General features: G+C 42.8%; 1 protein-coding gene across 2 annotated transcripts in view; it reads left to right on the forward strand.

The window, feature by feature from the left end:
- The window catches only part of FAM107B (family with sequence similarity 107 member B), a 63,277-nt gene extending 52,455 nt beyond the window's left edge, over positions 1-10,822 (forward strand). For both annotated transcript variants that reach the window (XM_042793055.1, XM_032985867.2), the window contains 3 exons: positions 1,277-1,460; positions 5,471-5,624; positions 7,621-10,822. In XM_042793055.1, the coding sequence (XP_042648989.1) occupies positions 1,333-1,460; positions 5,471-5,624; positions 7,621-7,737 (399 nt within the window). In that variant the 5' untranslated portion in view covers positions 1,277-1,332 and the 3' untranslated portion in view covers positions 7,738-10,822. The remainder of the gene's footprint in view (positions 1-1,276; positions 1,461-5,470; positions 5,625-7,620) is intronic.
- The last annotated feature ends 7,229 nt before the right edge of the window (positions 10,823-18,051 follow it).

Below are 18,051 nucleotides of genomic sequence, written 5' to 3' on the forward strand. Positions count from 1 at the left end.
TTACTGGGAATTTTTCCACTATATCGAGTGGGTTTTGAATCGGACCTCAGCAACGATATGAGATTCTTAATGAAAGAAAATAGTTTAGGGATTAAACTGAGACTGAGTTTAGACAGATTTTACAGCCTGTGGAGTGAGAGAGGGAGGGGAGGGCTGTTAACAGTGAGATCTAAATTAAAGCACATATTGAGCTTTTACTGGAAAATATGTGGCAAATCCCAGTGATTCTCTGATTTGTCTCATAGCTCCATACCGTACAGGGTGCAGCATTCAGCTGTTCTGCCAGTCAGGCTAATGGAGGTCTGTCGCCTTTTCTTTCATGTGCCATTGATTCATCTCTGTAAACCCACATGCTGTGAGATTTTTTTTGGGGGGGTCTGTTTGAGGGGACAATGTTTCATCGAACTGATAATTGCAGACTCTGCGTGCAGGTTTCCACGACAGAGGATGGAGGCAGAATTGCTCTGAATGGGCTTTGGTTTGGATGCTGAACTTTTGCAATTGAGACTTTTTAATGGGAGGGGGTATGAATGGTCATGTATAAATTATTTGATAACTATAGTTTACTTGTCAGCTGTTGATTAAAAGTGTTGTGATTTGGTGTATAGATATGTTCTCTGTAGCAGAATAGGAAAATACCACATTTCCAGACTTCATTGCCTTCAGATCAGTGGATTCTCGCTGGATGAAATATGGCCTTTAAAAAACAACCTCACCCAGCTTTTTATCCACTACATTTCCACTCAGAAATCTGTCCCCCATCTCAACAACTGCAGATCTGGCAATTTCTACACGGAAGCTTTTGCTTGGTACAGTACAGTTCAGGGATTATTCACAGAAAGTGTTTTCCCCATAGCTGGCATGATACTGATATATGGGTTTCATACACATTTGTAGTATTTATTATAGTCAGTATTTAAAATGTCTTTAGTTTCTCCATATTGCTGATCTAAAAATCCTTCATCAGAGTAGGCTTATTAAAATCAATAGGGCTCTTGATGCACTTAGCCTAAATTATTTGTCTAGTTCTTCTTAAAACAAGGGGAATTTGTCTCCAAGTCAGTGGATGAAGGGTATTGGAGATTATATTGCTGTGAAATTGCTGTCTATTTAAAAAGATGCTACTGAAGTTTGCTCTTAGAGCCTTTACTTACTGCAAACAAAATTTATCTAGGAAAAGCATAACTGTTACCAGTGTAATATGCTACCTTTATGTTTTAATACTTCTTTTAAAAGCCTTTCAATGTAGGTTTACTGCAGTTTTTCCCCTCTACAGATACTGTGAACAAGGACACTGAACCCAAAGATCCATATCCCATTCCAAGAAAGATTATGGCTGAACCAGACTACATAGATGATGACAATCCTGAGTTAATTAGACCTCAGAAATTAATTAATCCTGTGAAGTCATCCCGGAATCATCAGGATCTCCATAGAGAGCTGCTAATGAATCAGAAAAGGTAAGAGTCTAAAAATCACTTGTGCCACCCTCCCACCCCAAACACACAGCTTGAGTTTTAGTTTCATCAAAATGATGTTTTACCCGAAACCTAGCAGAAATTTTCTGTTGATTCAGATCTTGTGGATGAAAAGACTGATTCTTAACTGTGGATTTCTGTTTGAATTTCGGTTGATCTGCAAAAGCTTGCTGTAAAAGACTTCTCACTTAGTTGTTGTGAATACTTGCAAGGGGCCAGTTTCAAGAGGAAGCAGTTCAGTTCTCCCCATCACATTTCATATTGGTTACCTGGGCACTGTAATTTGTCTTCAACTCATAACTTTATCAAGTATTTGACAAAATTTTGCTATTACCAGCAGGATGGTAAAATCTGTGGGTTTTCACTGTTCCCAGCACACTGAGTTTGTGAGGCCACTTCTAAATCGAAGAAATAATCAATTTTATTTCACATGGAACTGTTCTCTACTTACTTGATCTTTCTTGCAATGCAGTGTGATAGTCAGCCCCCTGCTCTGCTGCTGCACAAGTGTTTCTTTGTATGTTATGCAAATGCTGCTTCCTGCATTCAGGGATGGGATGCACAGCTGTTGTTCTATATATTGCTTTTAAAGATGTAAATAACTGGAACTTCATTTCATCAACTTCAGAGGCACAGGCACTTGGCCCAGAAATAGCAGAAGTTCTGTGATTAAATCTCTTCAACAATGGAATACTTATTTAGAAAACATATTAAGAAAACCACCAGACCACATGGTGGAAAAAAAAGCCACCAAACCTGTTGATGCTCCTCCATTTAAAAAAACAGAAACTATGATATAATTAGTGATTTGGTGTGTTTTGGGTGCCACCCCAAGTGGACTTTCCAAAGGCAAGGATGTGGGGAATAAAGTTGCTGGTAGCAGTCATTCAGGCTTTTTGAGACCCAGGACCTTGATAAAGGAGAGGTGGAAACTATTGCTTTGACTACTTCAACACAACTGGATTTCTCTATTTGGCAGGAAGAGTCACATTATGAAAGTTTACTTTTTTTTTTTTTTTTTTTCCTTTCTCTCTGGCAGGGTAGTATTTTGAGGGGAGAAAGGGTCTTTTCTATGTGTAATAGCAAAATCCTCAGAAATGCTGGGCTTAGATACTTAATTCTAAATGAATTGCATACACAATACAGCATTTCTTTAGTGATGAAGAAGTAGAAATGTTTTATAAAATGTCAACTGATTTGGAAGAAACTGGCCTAAATAGGTGTTTGTCCTATTTTTTGTTAATGGGATTAGACATCAAAGTCAGTTTCTAGCACCAAGAACTTTATATTCATTGAAAGAAAGATAGTTGAAGTTTCCCAATTTATGATTTTATTCTAAAGGATGTGGAGTCTGCAATAAATTAAGGCTGTTTTTTTCTTTTAAGTTTATGAAAGCATAAAGCACTTTTAAATAGTATGGAGTTCTTTTCTTCTAGGAGAATATCCTATTACACAGAGGAGTTGTGCAGTCTTCAGTACCCACTCTTCTCTTATTGTGATTTTGATTAGCTGCAGCTGTTAATTTTAGATTCTTATTTATTGGTGCAGAAATTGGATACTTGGAGGGTTTTCATCAGCATAAAAACTGGTATTTTTGAGAAGAGGGATAGTTTTCTGTGCGTCGTGCCACTGTGGTAGCTCTGATATGAGGCTTTTAGGTAATGTAGAAATTAGGCTTGTGTTCAGCTTTGTTACTGCAAACTGTCATATGTATGGAGGACTTGTAGTGCTCTTAGAGAAGTCTGCTTAACGTGCACTTTATTTTATTGTGAAGACTCAGTGTAGGCACCAGCAGCCTCACTTTTTGACCAGTCAGCTCTGAACAGCCATTTCTGGATCTTGGAAGATATTAGCCAGTGCTGGTCTGATCATTCTGCATGCCTACTGTGAGCACTGTATGTCTCTTGGGTCTTGAACTGATGCAGTTCTTTCCTTGCAGAAATGGTAGTTGCTCTGGGCAAACAAAGATCCAGTTAATGGTACCTCAAGGCACTGGTCACTTAAACTATTTTTACTCAGTAGGGGTCAACCTCAGCTCTGCAGAGTATTGGTCCTGTCCCTGCCAAAAGTTTTAACCCTATCAGCTCTAACCTGTATTATAGCACTCTATATCAAAGCTTTAGGATTTTTTATTTAATGAGAACAGTCACTAGGAGGTGATACAAGACTCCCAGTTAATCTAGTAGCTGCCAGTTTGTTACTTTTCCTTTTTACATATGAGAATGGAAATAGGATTGATGTTAGAGTTGTTGTGCTACAGACCTGGCTACCAACCCCACTTGATTAGACTGAGAGGTTGTATTTCCCTGTATCTTTTAAAGGTCCCCTTAATTATAGCTACAGCACATCTCTTGTGCCTCTGCTTTGTTACAGTACAACCTGACTGAAAAAAATCAGGAATGAGTAATGTTAGTCAGCAGCTTGCCTCTGGTTCATGGCTGTCTTGATTGCAAATTGCCAACATGGAAGTTTTCATTGATTCAGCTCTCACTGATCCAGTAGTAGTAGTAGTAATAAAAAATCACTCCAGCTTTTCGCTGCCTGACTTAGGTTTTATGTGTTAAAATGTAATTAAAATAGCATGAAACATAAAATATTAACACAATCTTGTAGCTTCTGTTGCATTCAGGACATGAGATCTACTATGAGAAATAAGGAACAGCATTTGGTGTTGCTAAATATTTGATTTTGCTGTCAGGGTATGTAGAGGGATAGTGTGTTGTATAATATATGGAGTCATTCATAGATGTCACCATAAAATGGCATTTTAATGTATTATTTGGCATGCTGTCAGATATGTGTATTATGGAAGAATTAGGAAACCACAGATATATAGCAAGTAGGGAAGGGTAAAAATACGCTTTATGAAAGCTTATTCAGATTATTGAATTTCTTAAAGTTCAAATAAAATATGGTTGTTAAACTTAATGCCGGATGTTTTCACTTAAGAGTCTTCACAGGGGAGATGACAATAACAAAGGCAAATTTTGGATCTTTCTGCTCTAAGTGACACTCACATCTGAGTAACAGGGAGAGCTTTGAATCTTATCATAGCAAATTCTGAAAACATCATAGCATAACAGAGATAAAAGAAATAGCTAAAGTCACAAAAAGAAGTAGAAGTGCATGTGTATCTCTGTGTGTGCCTGTATAAAGTCAGTCACGTATCTTCCCAAAGAGTAAGCTTTCTCGTGTTAGAGTAGTTGGCTTGGAAAGCAATTTTTGCTGAACAGACTTGAAACATTCAGTTGATGTAGTACCTAAAGTCCTGTGAAAGGGAGAATCCTCCAGCCTTCATCTGGTCTCCAAGGTGACTGCAACATTTTTTATTCTGGATTTTTGTTGTTTTAGCTTCTTTGTAATTTTGAGTGCAGCCCGGGAGCTCTCACGAGAAGTAGCTTTGCAGCCAAGCACTGGTAAAGCTCTCACATTTTCAAAGAAGGACAGAATCCATGATTTCTAGGAGCAGTGTGACAAAATATAGAGACCACTTTTTAGTTCTGTCCATGCAGGCTTCTGTGGGCATAATACCCTGCATAGAACATTCTGAACACAATATCTCTGAGTTAGCAACCAGCAAGGGAAGTCTTCTGGTCCAAAATCTGTTTCTAGTGCTGCTAGAGTCTTGATTTGTGATGCTTTTTTTAATCCATTCTTCTGGAATTGAGAGAATAGGGGGAAGACCAAAGACAAAAGTTAAAGTAGTGAATTATACAGGAGAAACATTAGCATGCAGGTTAAAGGGATATATCCTCAGTAATAACATGGCTTAAATTCTAGTTTAGGGTTTTGGTTAGAAACCGGGCAAATGTTCACATGATTTTATCCCTTTCAATTAATTATTTATATTCCAATGTATCTAAATAGACAACTACTTGACTTTAGAAAACCCAACTACAATTCTGTGTGAATTTCTTCTAATTAAAACCGACCTCTTTCTTCCCTGCCCTGTCCCCTCCCCACCCCACCCCCACCCCCCATTTAATTTGAAGGGGTCTTGCACCTCAGAACAAACCAGAGCTACAGAAGGTGATGGAGAAGAGGAAACGAGATCAAGTTATTAAACAACAAAAAGAAGAGGAAGCACAAAAGAAGAAATCAGACCTGGAAATAGAGCTACTGAAACGGCAGCAGAAACTGGAGCAGGTAAGATGGGGAATAACACTACCTTTACATATCTACATCAGAGCTACTCACCTGAGGCTCCCTTTGTAGACAGGAAAAAAGCAGCCACTGATTTTTGGCACGTTTCCTCTGATCTAATGCAGATAATCTGTTTTAGGATGAGTCAAATCACACTCTACAATTAGCTATTTGTTGTGTCTTACTGTATAGGAACTACATATGGTGTCTGCCTTTGGTCCAATGAGTCCTGCACCAGGCAACAGGAATACATGTGGAGCACTGACCTTATTTAACTACTGAAACTGTGGTGAATTAGTCAACTTCAATAGTCTGATGATTAAGAGATGATCCACTAAGAATGTTCGTTAGGCTGTAGTGCAATCAAGACTAGTGGATGCTTAATGAATAAAAAAATAAATTGATTTTTTTCGCCTGGGTTATGTAAGGAACTAGATGTCTTTAAAAAGATCTTTTGTAGCCTTAAAACTTGTGAACCCATTGGCGTTTTCAAATGAAGGAAAAGACCCTGAGTATGGAGATGGTGTGGAGTTGGAGTTCGCTGTGGTGAGGCTTACTGCTAGGCACAGGGCCAGCCACATGTTTCTGTGCCTCTTATGGCACTTCGTGTACCTGCAAGGAAAAAACCGTACAGTGAAATGCCTCATCAAAGAAGTCAATGTGCATCAAGCATTGCGTTTATTTTTAAATAAATTAATGCTTTAAAACAGTATCTCCTGTTTTTCTCAATGGCAGTCAATTAAGCCAAATAATTACTCTGTTGAAAATGAGGTGTAATCCAATCGTTATTTAGGTTCTCAGGGTTTTATTATAGTTTTTTTTTTTTTTAATTAGGCTTAGAAATATTTTTGGAGGGAGAAAGCTATTCTATTTTTAAGTGCATCATCCTGTCACTTTTCCTTTCTGCTCTTAAAGGCCCAGCTTCAAATAGTTCAGTTTGTGAGAAGATGTGATCTGAAACTGAGCCATCCAAGGACATACGTAGAATAGAAAATTCTGTTAGAATAGGAAAAGCCTGCCCACTGCAAACAATGTTGTGACTTGGTAAACATCACAGGAATGGCATTAATTGACAACATGACTCATGGAGCAGTGTTGTCATGATTTATTGTAACAAGGCATGTCTCTTGCCAGTGAACCGGAGACAAAGGAGAGATTATTTAGGTGAGCTGTACATGGTCCCCATTAATCAGGGAAACCTTGGTCTGCTAAAAAAAAAAAAAAAAGTCCTTTCAGAGGCTTTTGTTAGTTTTCTAAAGGGTCATTTCTTCCTTCCTGTCAACTTACCTGCCTTCACTGAGGATTGCTATGCAGTCTGTGTTCTGTGCAATGTGTAAGCCACATTCTGTACGGGCACTGTGTAACTTTTCCCCATAGAGCAGTGTCTAACCTCACATGGTAAATTCAAGTGTCTGCATGGAGCTCCAACTGAGTTAAAAATTTAAGTTGAACTGGCTCTCAAAAATGAACAACTAAGGTCCAAGGAGGATTTTTTTTTTTTAATTGCTTTTTGTGATAGACAAAACAGATACGCCAAAGGAGGCTCAAGTTAGATACAGAAATCCATACCCAGACCCTCAGAAATAAATTCTGCAAGTGTGCTCAGTAGTAGCTGTTTGCACGTGTTCTCCCACAAGGCACATTCGTCCTTGTCCTCTTGTAAAAGCCAGAGAAGGGAATTGTTCTTGTTTCTTTAATGAAGATGTCCAAGAATTTCTTAAAAAATGCTTCATCTTGTTCTCATACTAGGCTTGCAGAGTTTTGTCCATCTGGCAAAGGTGGACATCTGGAACAAGCTAGAGCCAAGGATTTGAAAAGATTTATCATTTATGAGAATGGATACTCCCAAAGAAATGCAACTTTATCTTTTACATGAGAGAAAGAAAGGAAACAGTTTAAAAAGTTTTGCATGGCCAGTTACTGAAACCTTTCGGTTTTTTGTCTTGTATTTCCATGATCTGTTTTATATACTTTTTTTTACATGTGATTCCCTTTTAAGCTGGAGCTGGAGCAACAGAAGATACAGGAAGAGCAGGAAAATACACCTGAATTTGTCAAAGTTAAGGGCAACTTGAGGAGGACGGTCCAGGAAGCAACAGAAGCACCAGACTCCTAGAACCAGCGCCAGCTTAGACTTCCAGCTTTTCTACAGAGAGAGGCTTTTGCAGTTGTCTCAAATTTGCCCCTCAAGAGGGAAAATAACAGCATCCAGCTGACACTTACTGAAGATGAGATTTTCAATTCCTGGGACGTGCGGATTAAAAAGACAGTACCTTAAACAGATCGACTTGCCAAATGCAGTCCTAAGATCAATGGATAAAGAGTCCATTTGTCAGTTCAGTGTCATGGACCAGTCTGATGTGCTTACTCAGAGATTTTAACCAGGGAAACTAGAGAAACTCCTTCAGTATTGCACTGCTTTATCTCTTGTGATCCTAGTTTAGTGGAGATACACAGATTATATTTTGCTTTAAAACAGAACAAAAATCTTCCTGTGATATCTTATGAAGCTTTGCTGTGCGGGTAGATTTCCTCCATTTAGACCTACAGCCTGTGTATATCACACAATAATTTGTGTTTAGTTGGAATTTTTGTCAAATCTGGGAGGCTACGAGGTATGTGGATTACTGCTGTCCATCCCCACCAGGATAGGCAGGTGTGGGCAAGATGAGAATGCTTAAAATTCACCAGCAGTGAAAAGTTAAGCAGCCTTAAAGCCCATTTATCCCTGTTTAGCATGTAGAATTTGGGCTATGAAAGAGCAGAAATATGATGATCCTGTCACCAGGGAGAATCCAGAAGCTGATTTATCTCTGTCTCTAAACTTACACCATTGTGTACAGGCCTGTGCAGCGCTACCTGTGAATTTACCTCTCAATGCAAAATGACCTGTCTTCTACTTTCTGTGTTTTGAAATCCTACTTTGCTGTTGTGGCCTTTCTCCTCCAAGGACACGCTGATCTGAGTACAGTGTTAACACATTACTTTGTAGTGTTTAAACTCATTTGCTGGAACTGAAATCAGGAATCCGATCTGCCATCAGTTCCTCCTCTTTGCTTGCAGGAAATTGTTGCAGTTCCTGCAACAGAGCAGTGTTTAAGCCAGACCAAACCAATCATTGGGATCTACTGAAATGAGTATTTTTTCCCTAAAGTGAGGCGTAAAATGAAATTCATTTTATCCTAGCTTTCCTTTAGCCTCAAGAAAGAAGGGAAGTGTGTTACCACTGAGTCTTAGGGTCTGATTCTGTCACCTTCTGCCTTTCCCTTTGGCAATTTGTTTGAAATGGCAACAGACTTGCCATTAAATAAAATATTCCTCAGCTTGCACAGGGATGGCAGAATCTCATTCTTCATGTTTATGACTACTAGTTATCCAGGAAAGCCTGGGATGAGGAGGGGGGAACATATTACTCATGTAGGATTATAGAATTGGATTCTGACCTGGTGTGAATGGGTGCAGATATCTTATCTTCAGAATCTGGGGAGAAATCCTCATCTTCCTTGGCTGGCACAGTCCTAGCTCTCACTGAAGCTGTATTCATCTGTATCAGCTGAGGATCTAATCCTAGTCTTTGCCTTAGGATGCTAAACGAAATAATTTCTACTTTGTAATTACATTGGACATAACTGTTTGAGAACACTTTTTATGAATATCAACAGTGGCGTGTTTGTATTGTAAAGGTGGTGGGGGAGGGTTTGTTGGTTTGTTTTTTAGTTCCTTTTGCTTTCCTGTAAGTACTGGATGTTTTAAATACAATTTCAGCATAGCACTTGGGACAAAATGCTCACAATTAGAATTGTTTCCTAGATACAAACTGCAATTTGTCAAGATCCAGGCATTTTTTTTATGAGGACATAATCAGATTGAGAGTAAATTGAGTTGTGATAAGTGTATTGCCATTGATTTAGACTTGCAGTGTGACTCACGTCTAGAAGATTAAATGTGAAGATGGTCTACCAGACTGTTCAGATTATGGATGTACAAAAGACAAAGGCCAAACGTAAGACTTCCATGTATTTTCTCAACAAAAGAACACCCTGAGTGCTGCAGGTTCTTCCCTCTCTCCTTCTCTTCCTCTGGGTAGAGCGAATCTTCCCTTCTGGCAGCACGTTATTCAAACACTTGCACTGATTGAGTTTGTTTCATGTTGTTGATACAGCACTATATACAGGCCTTCCACGCTACGCTCATATTTTATCTTTGCTGCTCCCAGCCTACCAAACTTCATGCCTCTTGGTTTCCACTCCACAGTTAACCTTCTGCTCAGTATGGAAATGTCTAGAAGTTGGTGAGGAAACCCTCCTCTGGCTTGAGCCAGACCATTTCTTCTCAGCCATTTCCCCTCAGTGAGCATGGCAATCCTACCATGCATGCACAGTGAAATGAAGTTGGTGTAATCTGAATGGCACCAGAATCGGTGGGGGATGAGGAGCTCTCTTTGGATTCAGTGGGTGTATTGGACTGGGGTCTTCAAGGCTGAAGGCATTCTGTTTTCTCTCCATGTTAGCTTGTGATTCGGGGTAGAGTTTCTCTTTCTGAAACACAGGAGGCCAGAAAACTCTCTTGTACATACAGCGTGAAGTAGCTTTTTGTTTTCAGTTGGAATTAATTCTCTGTGTGAACAGAACATGAACATGTGTGTTAGAACATCTTTGTATTCTGCTCACCCTTTAGTCTAGGAATCCCAGACACCTTCATGTCAACTTGACAGGCAAAAGCTTGTCTTCAAAGTCAGGATTTGGCTAGAATGGGCAACCCTTAAATGGGTGGTCAACTAGTCACACCACAAGTGTCCTGTGCGACTACTCAAGTAAGAAACTGCTTGCCAGTGAGCGTAAGCAATTCCTCATCTGCCCTTTAGCTATATGGGTTTTGAAGTAATCTGGCAAATACTTTAGTGATTTGAGAATGGCTCACTTATCACTTTGTACTTTTTTAAAACTCTTGCTTTTGATAGTAGTAAATTTTTTAGCATTTTTGTGGCTTTAACCTTCTGTTAATATCTGCACTTGTTTGAGTGTACATATATAAATATATATAAATATAAAAAGGGAGCCTTAATGGGTTTGTTTTCATAATTTAATATTTTTTGTATTTGCTCTTGTATAATTGTTTTTAACTAAAGGTATTACGAGAATGAGGGTGGAATACTTAGAACCAAAGTTATGCTTAATAAAATCTACTACATGCTTGGCGTATGCGGTGGTATCTGTCATGTCCTGCTGGAAACAAAGCCTCAGGGACTGTGCCGAGATATCCAGGTTATTTAAAATTCTGCAATTCAGGGGGAAAGTATCAAGACTGTGATGACTTTTGGTTCCTGTAAACTGCATCCATGTTTGTATATGCAAAATTATTCACAAATTAGTTGGCAGAAAAAGTTTGTTGTGTCTCCTAGTCTTACTATCTTTTAACATCTTTGACGCAGAAAATTTTTAGGACTGCATAGCTGTTCAGCTAGTGCAAGGTGAGGTGAGGCATGAGTGAAGACTTATGATGGGAATCAAATAACTGTGGAACTCATTTGCTATTCTGCTAACTTGATCAAAGTGCACCAGGCAAAATTCAACCCTGAAATAATTAACATTGCAACAGCTCCATCCTAAAAGGGAGTGAGGAAAGTGTAAAGGTCCTGGTCCTGGGTTCCGTCCTGCAAAGGTTCTTTTAATTTAGCCAGTGTTCAAGCCTGTGGTTCTAGTAGGAAAAACTTGGACATATGAAAGAAAGTGCATGCACAAATTATTTGCCTGGTTAGGGTCAGCTTGCTCAGTGCCATTGCTAAGAGCAAAATCCTGTGTCAACAGCAGATGCTGAAAATTAGCAGGGGGAGGAAGGGGTCTGGAGCAGGTGTGGGTCATCAATTCTCCACAAAGATCCTCAGCTCTTACTGGTGAGCCCTGGTCTGCCAGGGACAGGTGGTGATGGAGGGGGAGCTGGAGAGGAACACAGGGTAAAACAAAGTGGGGGAGGAGGAGAAGAGCAGTGAATTCAGAACAGATGTCAGGAAATGCTTTTTTCTTCAGAAACTGCTCAGCATGTGGAATGGGTCCTGGCAGTACTGCTGATGCAATGACGCTGGACCCGCTCCAGGAGCTATCAAATGTGGGGGAGGTAGAGAACAGAGAGTTAATAAGGGGTGGGTTCCTATGGCCTGATGGAGGTACTGCCCTGTGCACTCCTACCTCAAGCATATCCAAATGTGTTTTGAATTATCCTTTGATATTTCACTCCAGCTCCAGAAAGAAAACAGTGAGGGCATGTGATCTGCTTTTGTAGCATGTCCAGTGGAAAAGATGATCTTCCTTTTGTATGCTTTTTTGGATTGCATTGAGCTAATACGTTTTGTCACGTGGCTTTGCTAGAACTGGTCTGCTGGGGACTTCGCTTGTGCTCCTGTGGCCATATGCAGATGGCTGAGTCATGCCATAGCTATGTGAAAAGAAGTAGCTTGAGGTTCCTTAGCTGCTGTTACAGGGTCCATGGATGGCGTGCGTAACCTAAAATGGCTCATGGCGCTTGTGACCAGTTGCACTTAAGAAAATAACTGAGCAAGACAGCTGGAGACTGACCAGCTTCAGTGGTGTGGTTTCCATAGAATCAGAGCTGACGTCTTTAGGGTGATGAATGGGAGGGCAAGTTGGGTTCTCAAGACATCACAGTAGGAAGAGCACAAACACTCAATGAGATCTGGGGTAGAAATACAAGGTATCTTTCCCCCCACCCTGCCACTTGAAACTATTTGTGTTCTGCTTGAGGTCTTTCATCTGTCAGAGTAAAGGTATGTGGTGTCCTCGTCAATATTAAGGATGTCTCTCCTCAATGGAAGTGGCAGAAACCACGTCCTGAGGAAGTACTTGGTGGTGGTGGTAGAGCACAGACATCCTGACACCCACTCCGGTGCTTATTTTCCACAGCCTGTCTTTTGGCATTGCTTTAGACCTAGGCAAGGGCTGCGCAGGGTCCACCACACTGCCTGCATTGCCTCCTTGAGGTTAGGTGAGGACTACTTCTGTTCTTCTTTGGGTACCCAGGGGTCCATTTTGCTGAAACTCAGGTGCATTTGAGCTAACCATCTGCTTTTCATTTATATTAGTGCAGAGAAACCAGCCCTGTGGAGCACATTTCCCTGACTGTAAAAGACTACAATGTCTGACTGGGAAGGAAGGTCATCTAGTTTGCAAGGACTCTGAAGCTGGGCGATTGAAATGCCACCTCTAAACCACCTGTTCTTTTTCGTGGAGTTTCCCCCCCCCCCCCCCAAGAAAGATGAGGCACCTGGATACCATTAGTAAATTTGGCCCTTAATCTCTGTGTGGTTCATAAACTGATAATGAGCTCATCTCTCCACTGTGCTCGCTGACTCTGGTGCTCGGTGTCACGGAGTCTTCAGGTGAGCCCCTGAGGTTTTGGGGGGGGTGGACATGTGGCCTCTGCAGGGGGCTGGGAAGAAGGGACCTGCCCCAGGCCAGCGGGAGGGGAGGTGGCATCTCCACAGTGGTGGTGAGGGAAGGAGGAGGGCAGAGAGCACCTGAGAGGGGGCTCCAAGAGCCAGAATCACCCACTACAGCTATAGTACTTAATTATCTGCATAATCATTTTTGGAATTAACTTCTATTATGTACCAAAGTCTAATCTCTGCAGCGGATGGCATGAGCAATTTAACACAGATTGAGGCTGGCACCGGGAAACTTCAGCCTAATTAGGTGGGAAGAAGAAATGTACATCTTTCCCCCTCTTCAGCTGTTCGGAAACAAGTCTTTCATAATGCAATTGAAATGCCAAGTCTGCTTCATTGTGCTTGAAAATTAAAGAGCACCCAGCAAGCCTAAGCGAGTTAGCAGGGTTTATTTGAAGCCCGTATCGCTCTCCATGGAAGGGCAAAGGGAGCACGAATCCCACCCGCGCTGGAGTCGGGGCATGGCAGCCCAGCCCATCCAGGATGGTCTCCCTGAAACAGAGGTTGTGTCCAGCAGGGTATCTGTCTTTGAACTCTCCTTTGGTAAATGAAGCCTAAAAGATTCTCTGATGAAAAGCTGATCAGGAATTTGTTTTCATCAGTAGCAGCAGGAAGAGAGACCCTTTAAACGTACGCTGTCAAACCTGGAAGGCACTTCATCACTGCAGTCATGGACTGTAAGGAGTAATTTTCCCTGATGTACAATTTCAGCACTAGTCTTCATCCAGCTTTATTTCTGTGCTAATCGTTTAAGGTGAATTCTCCTCCATACAATTTCAGGGTACCGCCTTCACGAGCTGAGCTCAGCAAAAAAGCAGCTTTTGGAAATTTGCTAAGCACAATGGGCCCTATACTTTACAACCACTGGTTTGTCAGGGAAATTTTCCTCTCATTTCTAATACAAATCAAATTAACTCATCAAATACCCAGGCATAAATTCTCTTCAAAACACAGATCTTGCATTTTTTTGTCATTTTCGTATTGCAAGAGAATTGCTTCTATTTTCTACCAAGAACTCTATTCCCTGCATATTGGGAAATCATGCTGATAACCAGTCCAGAGGTGAACTGGAACTACCTACAGCTTTAAAAGGCCCCTGTGCAGGCAGGCCAGCTCAATCCTGATGCTGAGGAGCATGGATTGCTGTCTGGGGAGGAAAAAGGAGGTGCTAAAAAGGAGGAATAGACAGTGAGAAGGCAAGTCCCTGACTGATGAAGATTTCCACCCTGTACCCAAGGTTAAACAGCAAGTCTGAGGATGCTGCACAGCCTGTGCATGGTGTAGTGTGGTCCAGTGTTCACATCTAATGTACCGTATGTCTTTTTTTTTTTTTTTTTTTTTTTTTTTTTTTTTTTTTTTTTCCCTTGAAGCCTCATTGTACTTTTGATTCCTTTCCTATTGTTTCCTTTCACCCCAAGCTCTTGCTGCCTATTCAGGCCTCCCTGCCCTTGGATTATTTCCCAGGGTTGGTTTGTAATGAAAGGCGTTTAATTAGTGAAGAATCCTTGGGATGAATCCTAAAATGGGCGTTTGAGGCTGACGACTGCACTGAGGTGCAGAATAAGGGGGAAAAGCAGCCTGAGTGCATGGCGTGGGGAGTGGAAAGGAGAAATATTGTGTATGCAGGGAGAAGGAGCAGATAAGATTAAAGATTCAGAGTGAATGTCTGACAGAGCATAAATGAGCAACCAGTATAGTTGTATTGAAGTTTATATCTTTCAGCCCCACTTAAAAAAAAGGGCCACGGTGTTAAAAGCCCGACGGGGGCAAGGGGGAGGATGGAAGAAGCACGTGGGATTAGCAAGAAATACCTGGAAGCAATCCCTGGACAAAGTCAAACTGTCCCATTTAAAGCGATAAAAAACTGCTTTGGATGCTTTACCGTGCAGGTGATTTCGCCTCCCCTTCGCTAGGCTCCAGCGCGGGGGTTTCCACGGGCCGGTCCCCCACGCGGGGCCGGGTCCCGCGGGGCCGGCGCTGAACTCCCACACGCTGCTGCCATCTCCTGGGCAAAGCGCCGTGGAGCGGGTTTGGCGGATTTTACCCCGCGGGATGGCCCTGCAAAGGCTTTCTCGCCTTCCCCCCCCCTCCCCGGCTCCTCCGAAAGCACAGCCGTGCCGAGCGCTTGGGACTTGCTGTGCTGTAAAGTGGTGCTCTGCTGGGGAAATGCAAGATTATTTAGTGATTTTTTGGTATGCAGATGTCATTAGCAGTTCCACTGCGCTGAGCCATCGTGCTAAAAAGCCTCGAGCGCGTTTCAAGATCTCAGTAATTCAGGAGCTGGATTCACAAAGGGGATTGTGGTGTTTCAGTTTCTGCTAAAATGCTCAGTCTGGTTTGCCATGGAGAGGTCTGTGATGGCTGTTGTGGAGTCTCCAGGGCCATTTTGCACTGGCAGATCACTGCAGAGATCCAAGGCGTTAACCAAGATTATTTTGGAAGGGTGATAAACCCAAATGTGCCAGGGCTGTGACTGGGACAGCCTTCTCCAGCAGCTGGTCCCTTACCCAAAGCCACAACAGCAACTGCTCTGTTGTACTCCTTGCAGAGGATTTACGTACTGCTGCGATTCCAGCGACAAGCACAACATCTCTGTGCTCCCTCCCCTCTGCCCCCCTCCCCCTGGCCACCCCACCAGCAGTGCTGTTTGTCCTGCTGCCGCCGTGGAGGGCATTGCTGTGCCCTTTGTGGCCTGGCAGCCCTTCCCCTTCCCGGCAGGAGAGGGACCCTGCCCAGACCCTCACTCTGCCCCCGGGGAAGGGGATCAATGGGGCACCAACTGAATACATGTGGGGAGAATCCTCCGTTTCCACGTATCCTGTCCATCCCTCTGCAGTTTTCATCCCGGTCTCCAGACTTTCCATATCTCCCTCTCTTCACCCGTTCAAACTCCCTCCTTTGCCATCTAAAAATGTCCCCCTTTCCCCATCCTCACGCTCCATCCTCTCGGCTGACAGCAGACTCCTCCTGTTGCTATAACAACGAGCAGCAGCCCGGCCAAATCGGCCAGACCCTGCCACACTTCTCTGCCTGCATCCAAATCACCTCCCTATGTGCGAACACACTCGTTTCCTCCTCAAGTCTCCGCCATCTGCCTACAAGGGGGAGATGAATCCATCTGAGAGGCTGCCGGCCTCCTGCAATGCCCCATGTGCCTCCTTCCCCGCTCTGTGCGTGCTCTGCAGCCCTCCAGCTGGATCCACACATGTGACATGGAACACATTTACTGTCCCACACACCCACTGATCCAAAACACCTCTGTTTCGGCCCATAAAGCCCATACAGATTAAATTATGAATACATGAAAATGGGAGGACTGCTTGAAATACGGTAAAAAAGATGTGTCCAGGGCTGTATCATGCTCTGGTCTGGAAGCTGTAAGGCATGTCTAACACAAAAGTGTAGGAAAAAAAAAATAGTTATAAAGCAAAGTCACTGAGTGTCCCTGTGCTGTGGTCTGAGCCTCAAGACCAGCCCATGGAGGCTCTGCTGGTGTTGGGTGAAACCTCTCTGTTACTGCAGGTTGGATGTAGGGTGCTGTGGCAGAGCTTGCTGTTCCTGCAGAGAGTGTGAAAATCATCCCTGCTACCCTTGAGCTCCTGGGGACCTTACTAAACCCAGCAGCAAGCAGGTGGTTTTTGCACCCTGGACCATGACTTCCACTTAAAAGCCCTTTCGCCCAGCCTTTCTGGGGGCTGACAGCAGCAGACTGGCAGATGCAGGTAGGAAAGAGCAAATTCCCCTCTGGCAGGGAAAGTGTGGCACCAAGCTCCTCATCCCTGCTGAGCTCCAGCTCAGGAACTACACCATGTCCTCTGCTATCTCATCACCTCAGGATATCAAAGAACCCCAGCTGTCATTTCACCTGTAGCATTTTCCATGCAAGGCTGCAGGTCAGGGGAAATTTGGGGGGTTCACAAAACAAACATTAAATCATGTATTTTCCTCTGGTGGGCTAGCAAGCCTCAGGAGCCGCTCTCCTCCAGCGCTGTCTGGGTTTGTATGATGAGCAAGATGCCTAGACATGGCCAAAGAGACCTGCTCAGTGTTTGTTCCCCAAAAGTACTCTTCTCTGGATTTTTAAATTCTCCAGCCCTTTGGTGTTTATATCACAACCTCACTAACTGAAGTGAAATCACTTCAGAACCAGCAAATTAAAAAGCAGGCTAGGATACTTGTGGCAATTTCTGCTCCTTGTAACAGTGAACTGTTTTTGCAGTCTTGCCTGCAGCTGGAACTACATATCAGCCACTGATATTTTTGGTGGTTTTGTGGCCTCAACCACAATATAAATTTACTTCTTTACGTACGTAGTTTTAGATTAAAGAACTGTTCTTCCAGGTCATTGTGGATTGCTGGCTTCAAGAGCTCCCTTATTCCAAAGCTACCGAACTTTTATTTTTTTAAAACGACTTCTAGGTGCAAAATGCTTTTGACTTGGTGTACAGATGGACTTTTCACACAGCCTGGTTTTGGTAACTGGGAAAAGGCTCAAGAGAACTCAGATGCTACTGCCACTCTTCCTTCAGGAGGAAGCGACCATTCTTCCTGTGACCATAGAGGATGGTGCCCCTTTGTGCTGAGTTTTCCATCCTCCAGGGAAGAAGCGAGGTTATCTTTAATGAATCTGGTAAGTGCTATGGGTTCTCTTGCCAGACAGAGGTTTGCTCCCATTAGTGGAGACCCTCAGCTGCTCTTCTCTGCAGCAGGCTCAGAGGTGTGCTCTGTGCTTCTAAGCAGGCTCAGCTGAAATCCATGGCGGGCCCAGACTGTGCCATCCTAACATCAGCGAGCATGCCCAGATGCTCTTGTCCTCGCTTTGGTTGATCAACCAACCTGCTGCTTCCCAGTTGAATCTCCAGCTCCAGTTTTACTGGTCTGCCTTCACCAGCATCAGGATGCCACAGAGGTGTGGGCAAGAGCAACTGGCAAAGGAGTGACATGGTCTGCTATACAGAAGATATCCCTTGG

The sequence above is a fragment of the Tyto alba genome, unplaced genomic scaffold (genome assembly GCF_018691265.1).
Source record: "Tyto alba isolate M040663 unplaced genomic scaffold, T.alba_DEE_v4.0 Super-Scaffold_2, whole genome shotgun sequence".
NCBI classification, from domain to species: domain Eukaryota; kingdom Metazoa; phylum Chordata; class Aves; order Strigiformes; family Tytonidae; genus Tyto; species Tyto alba.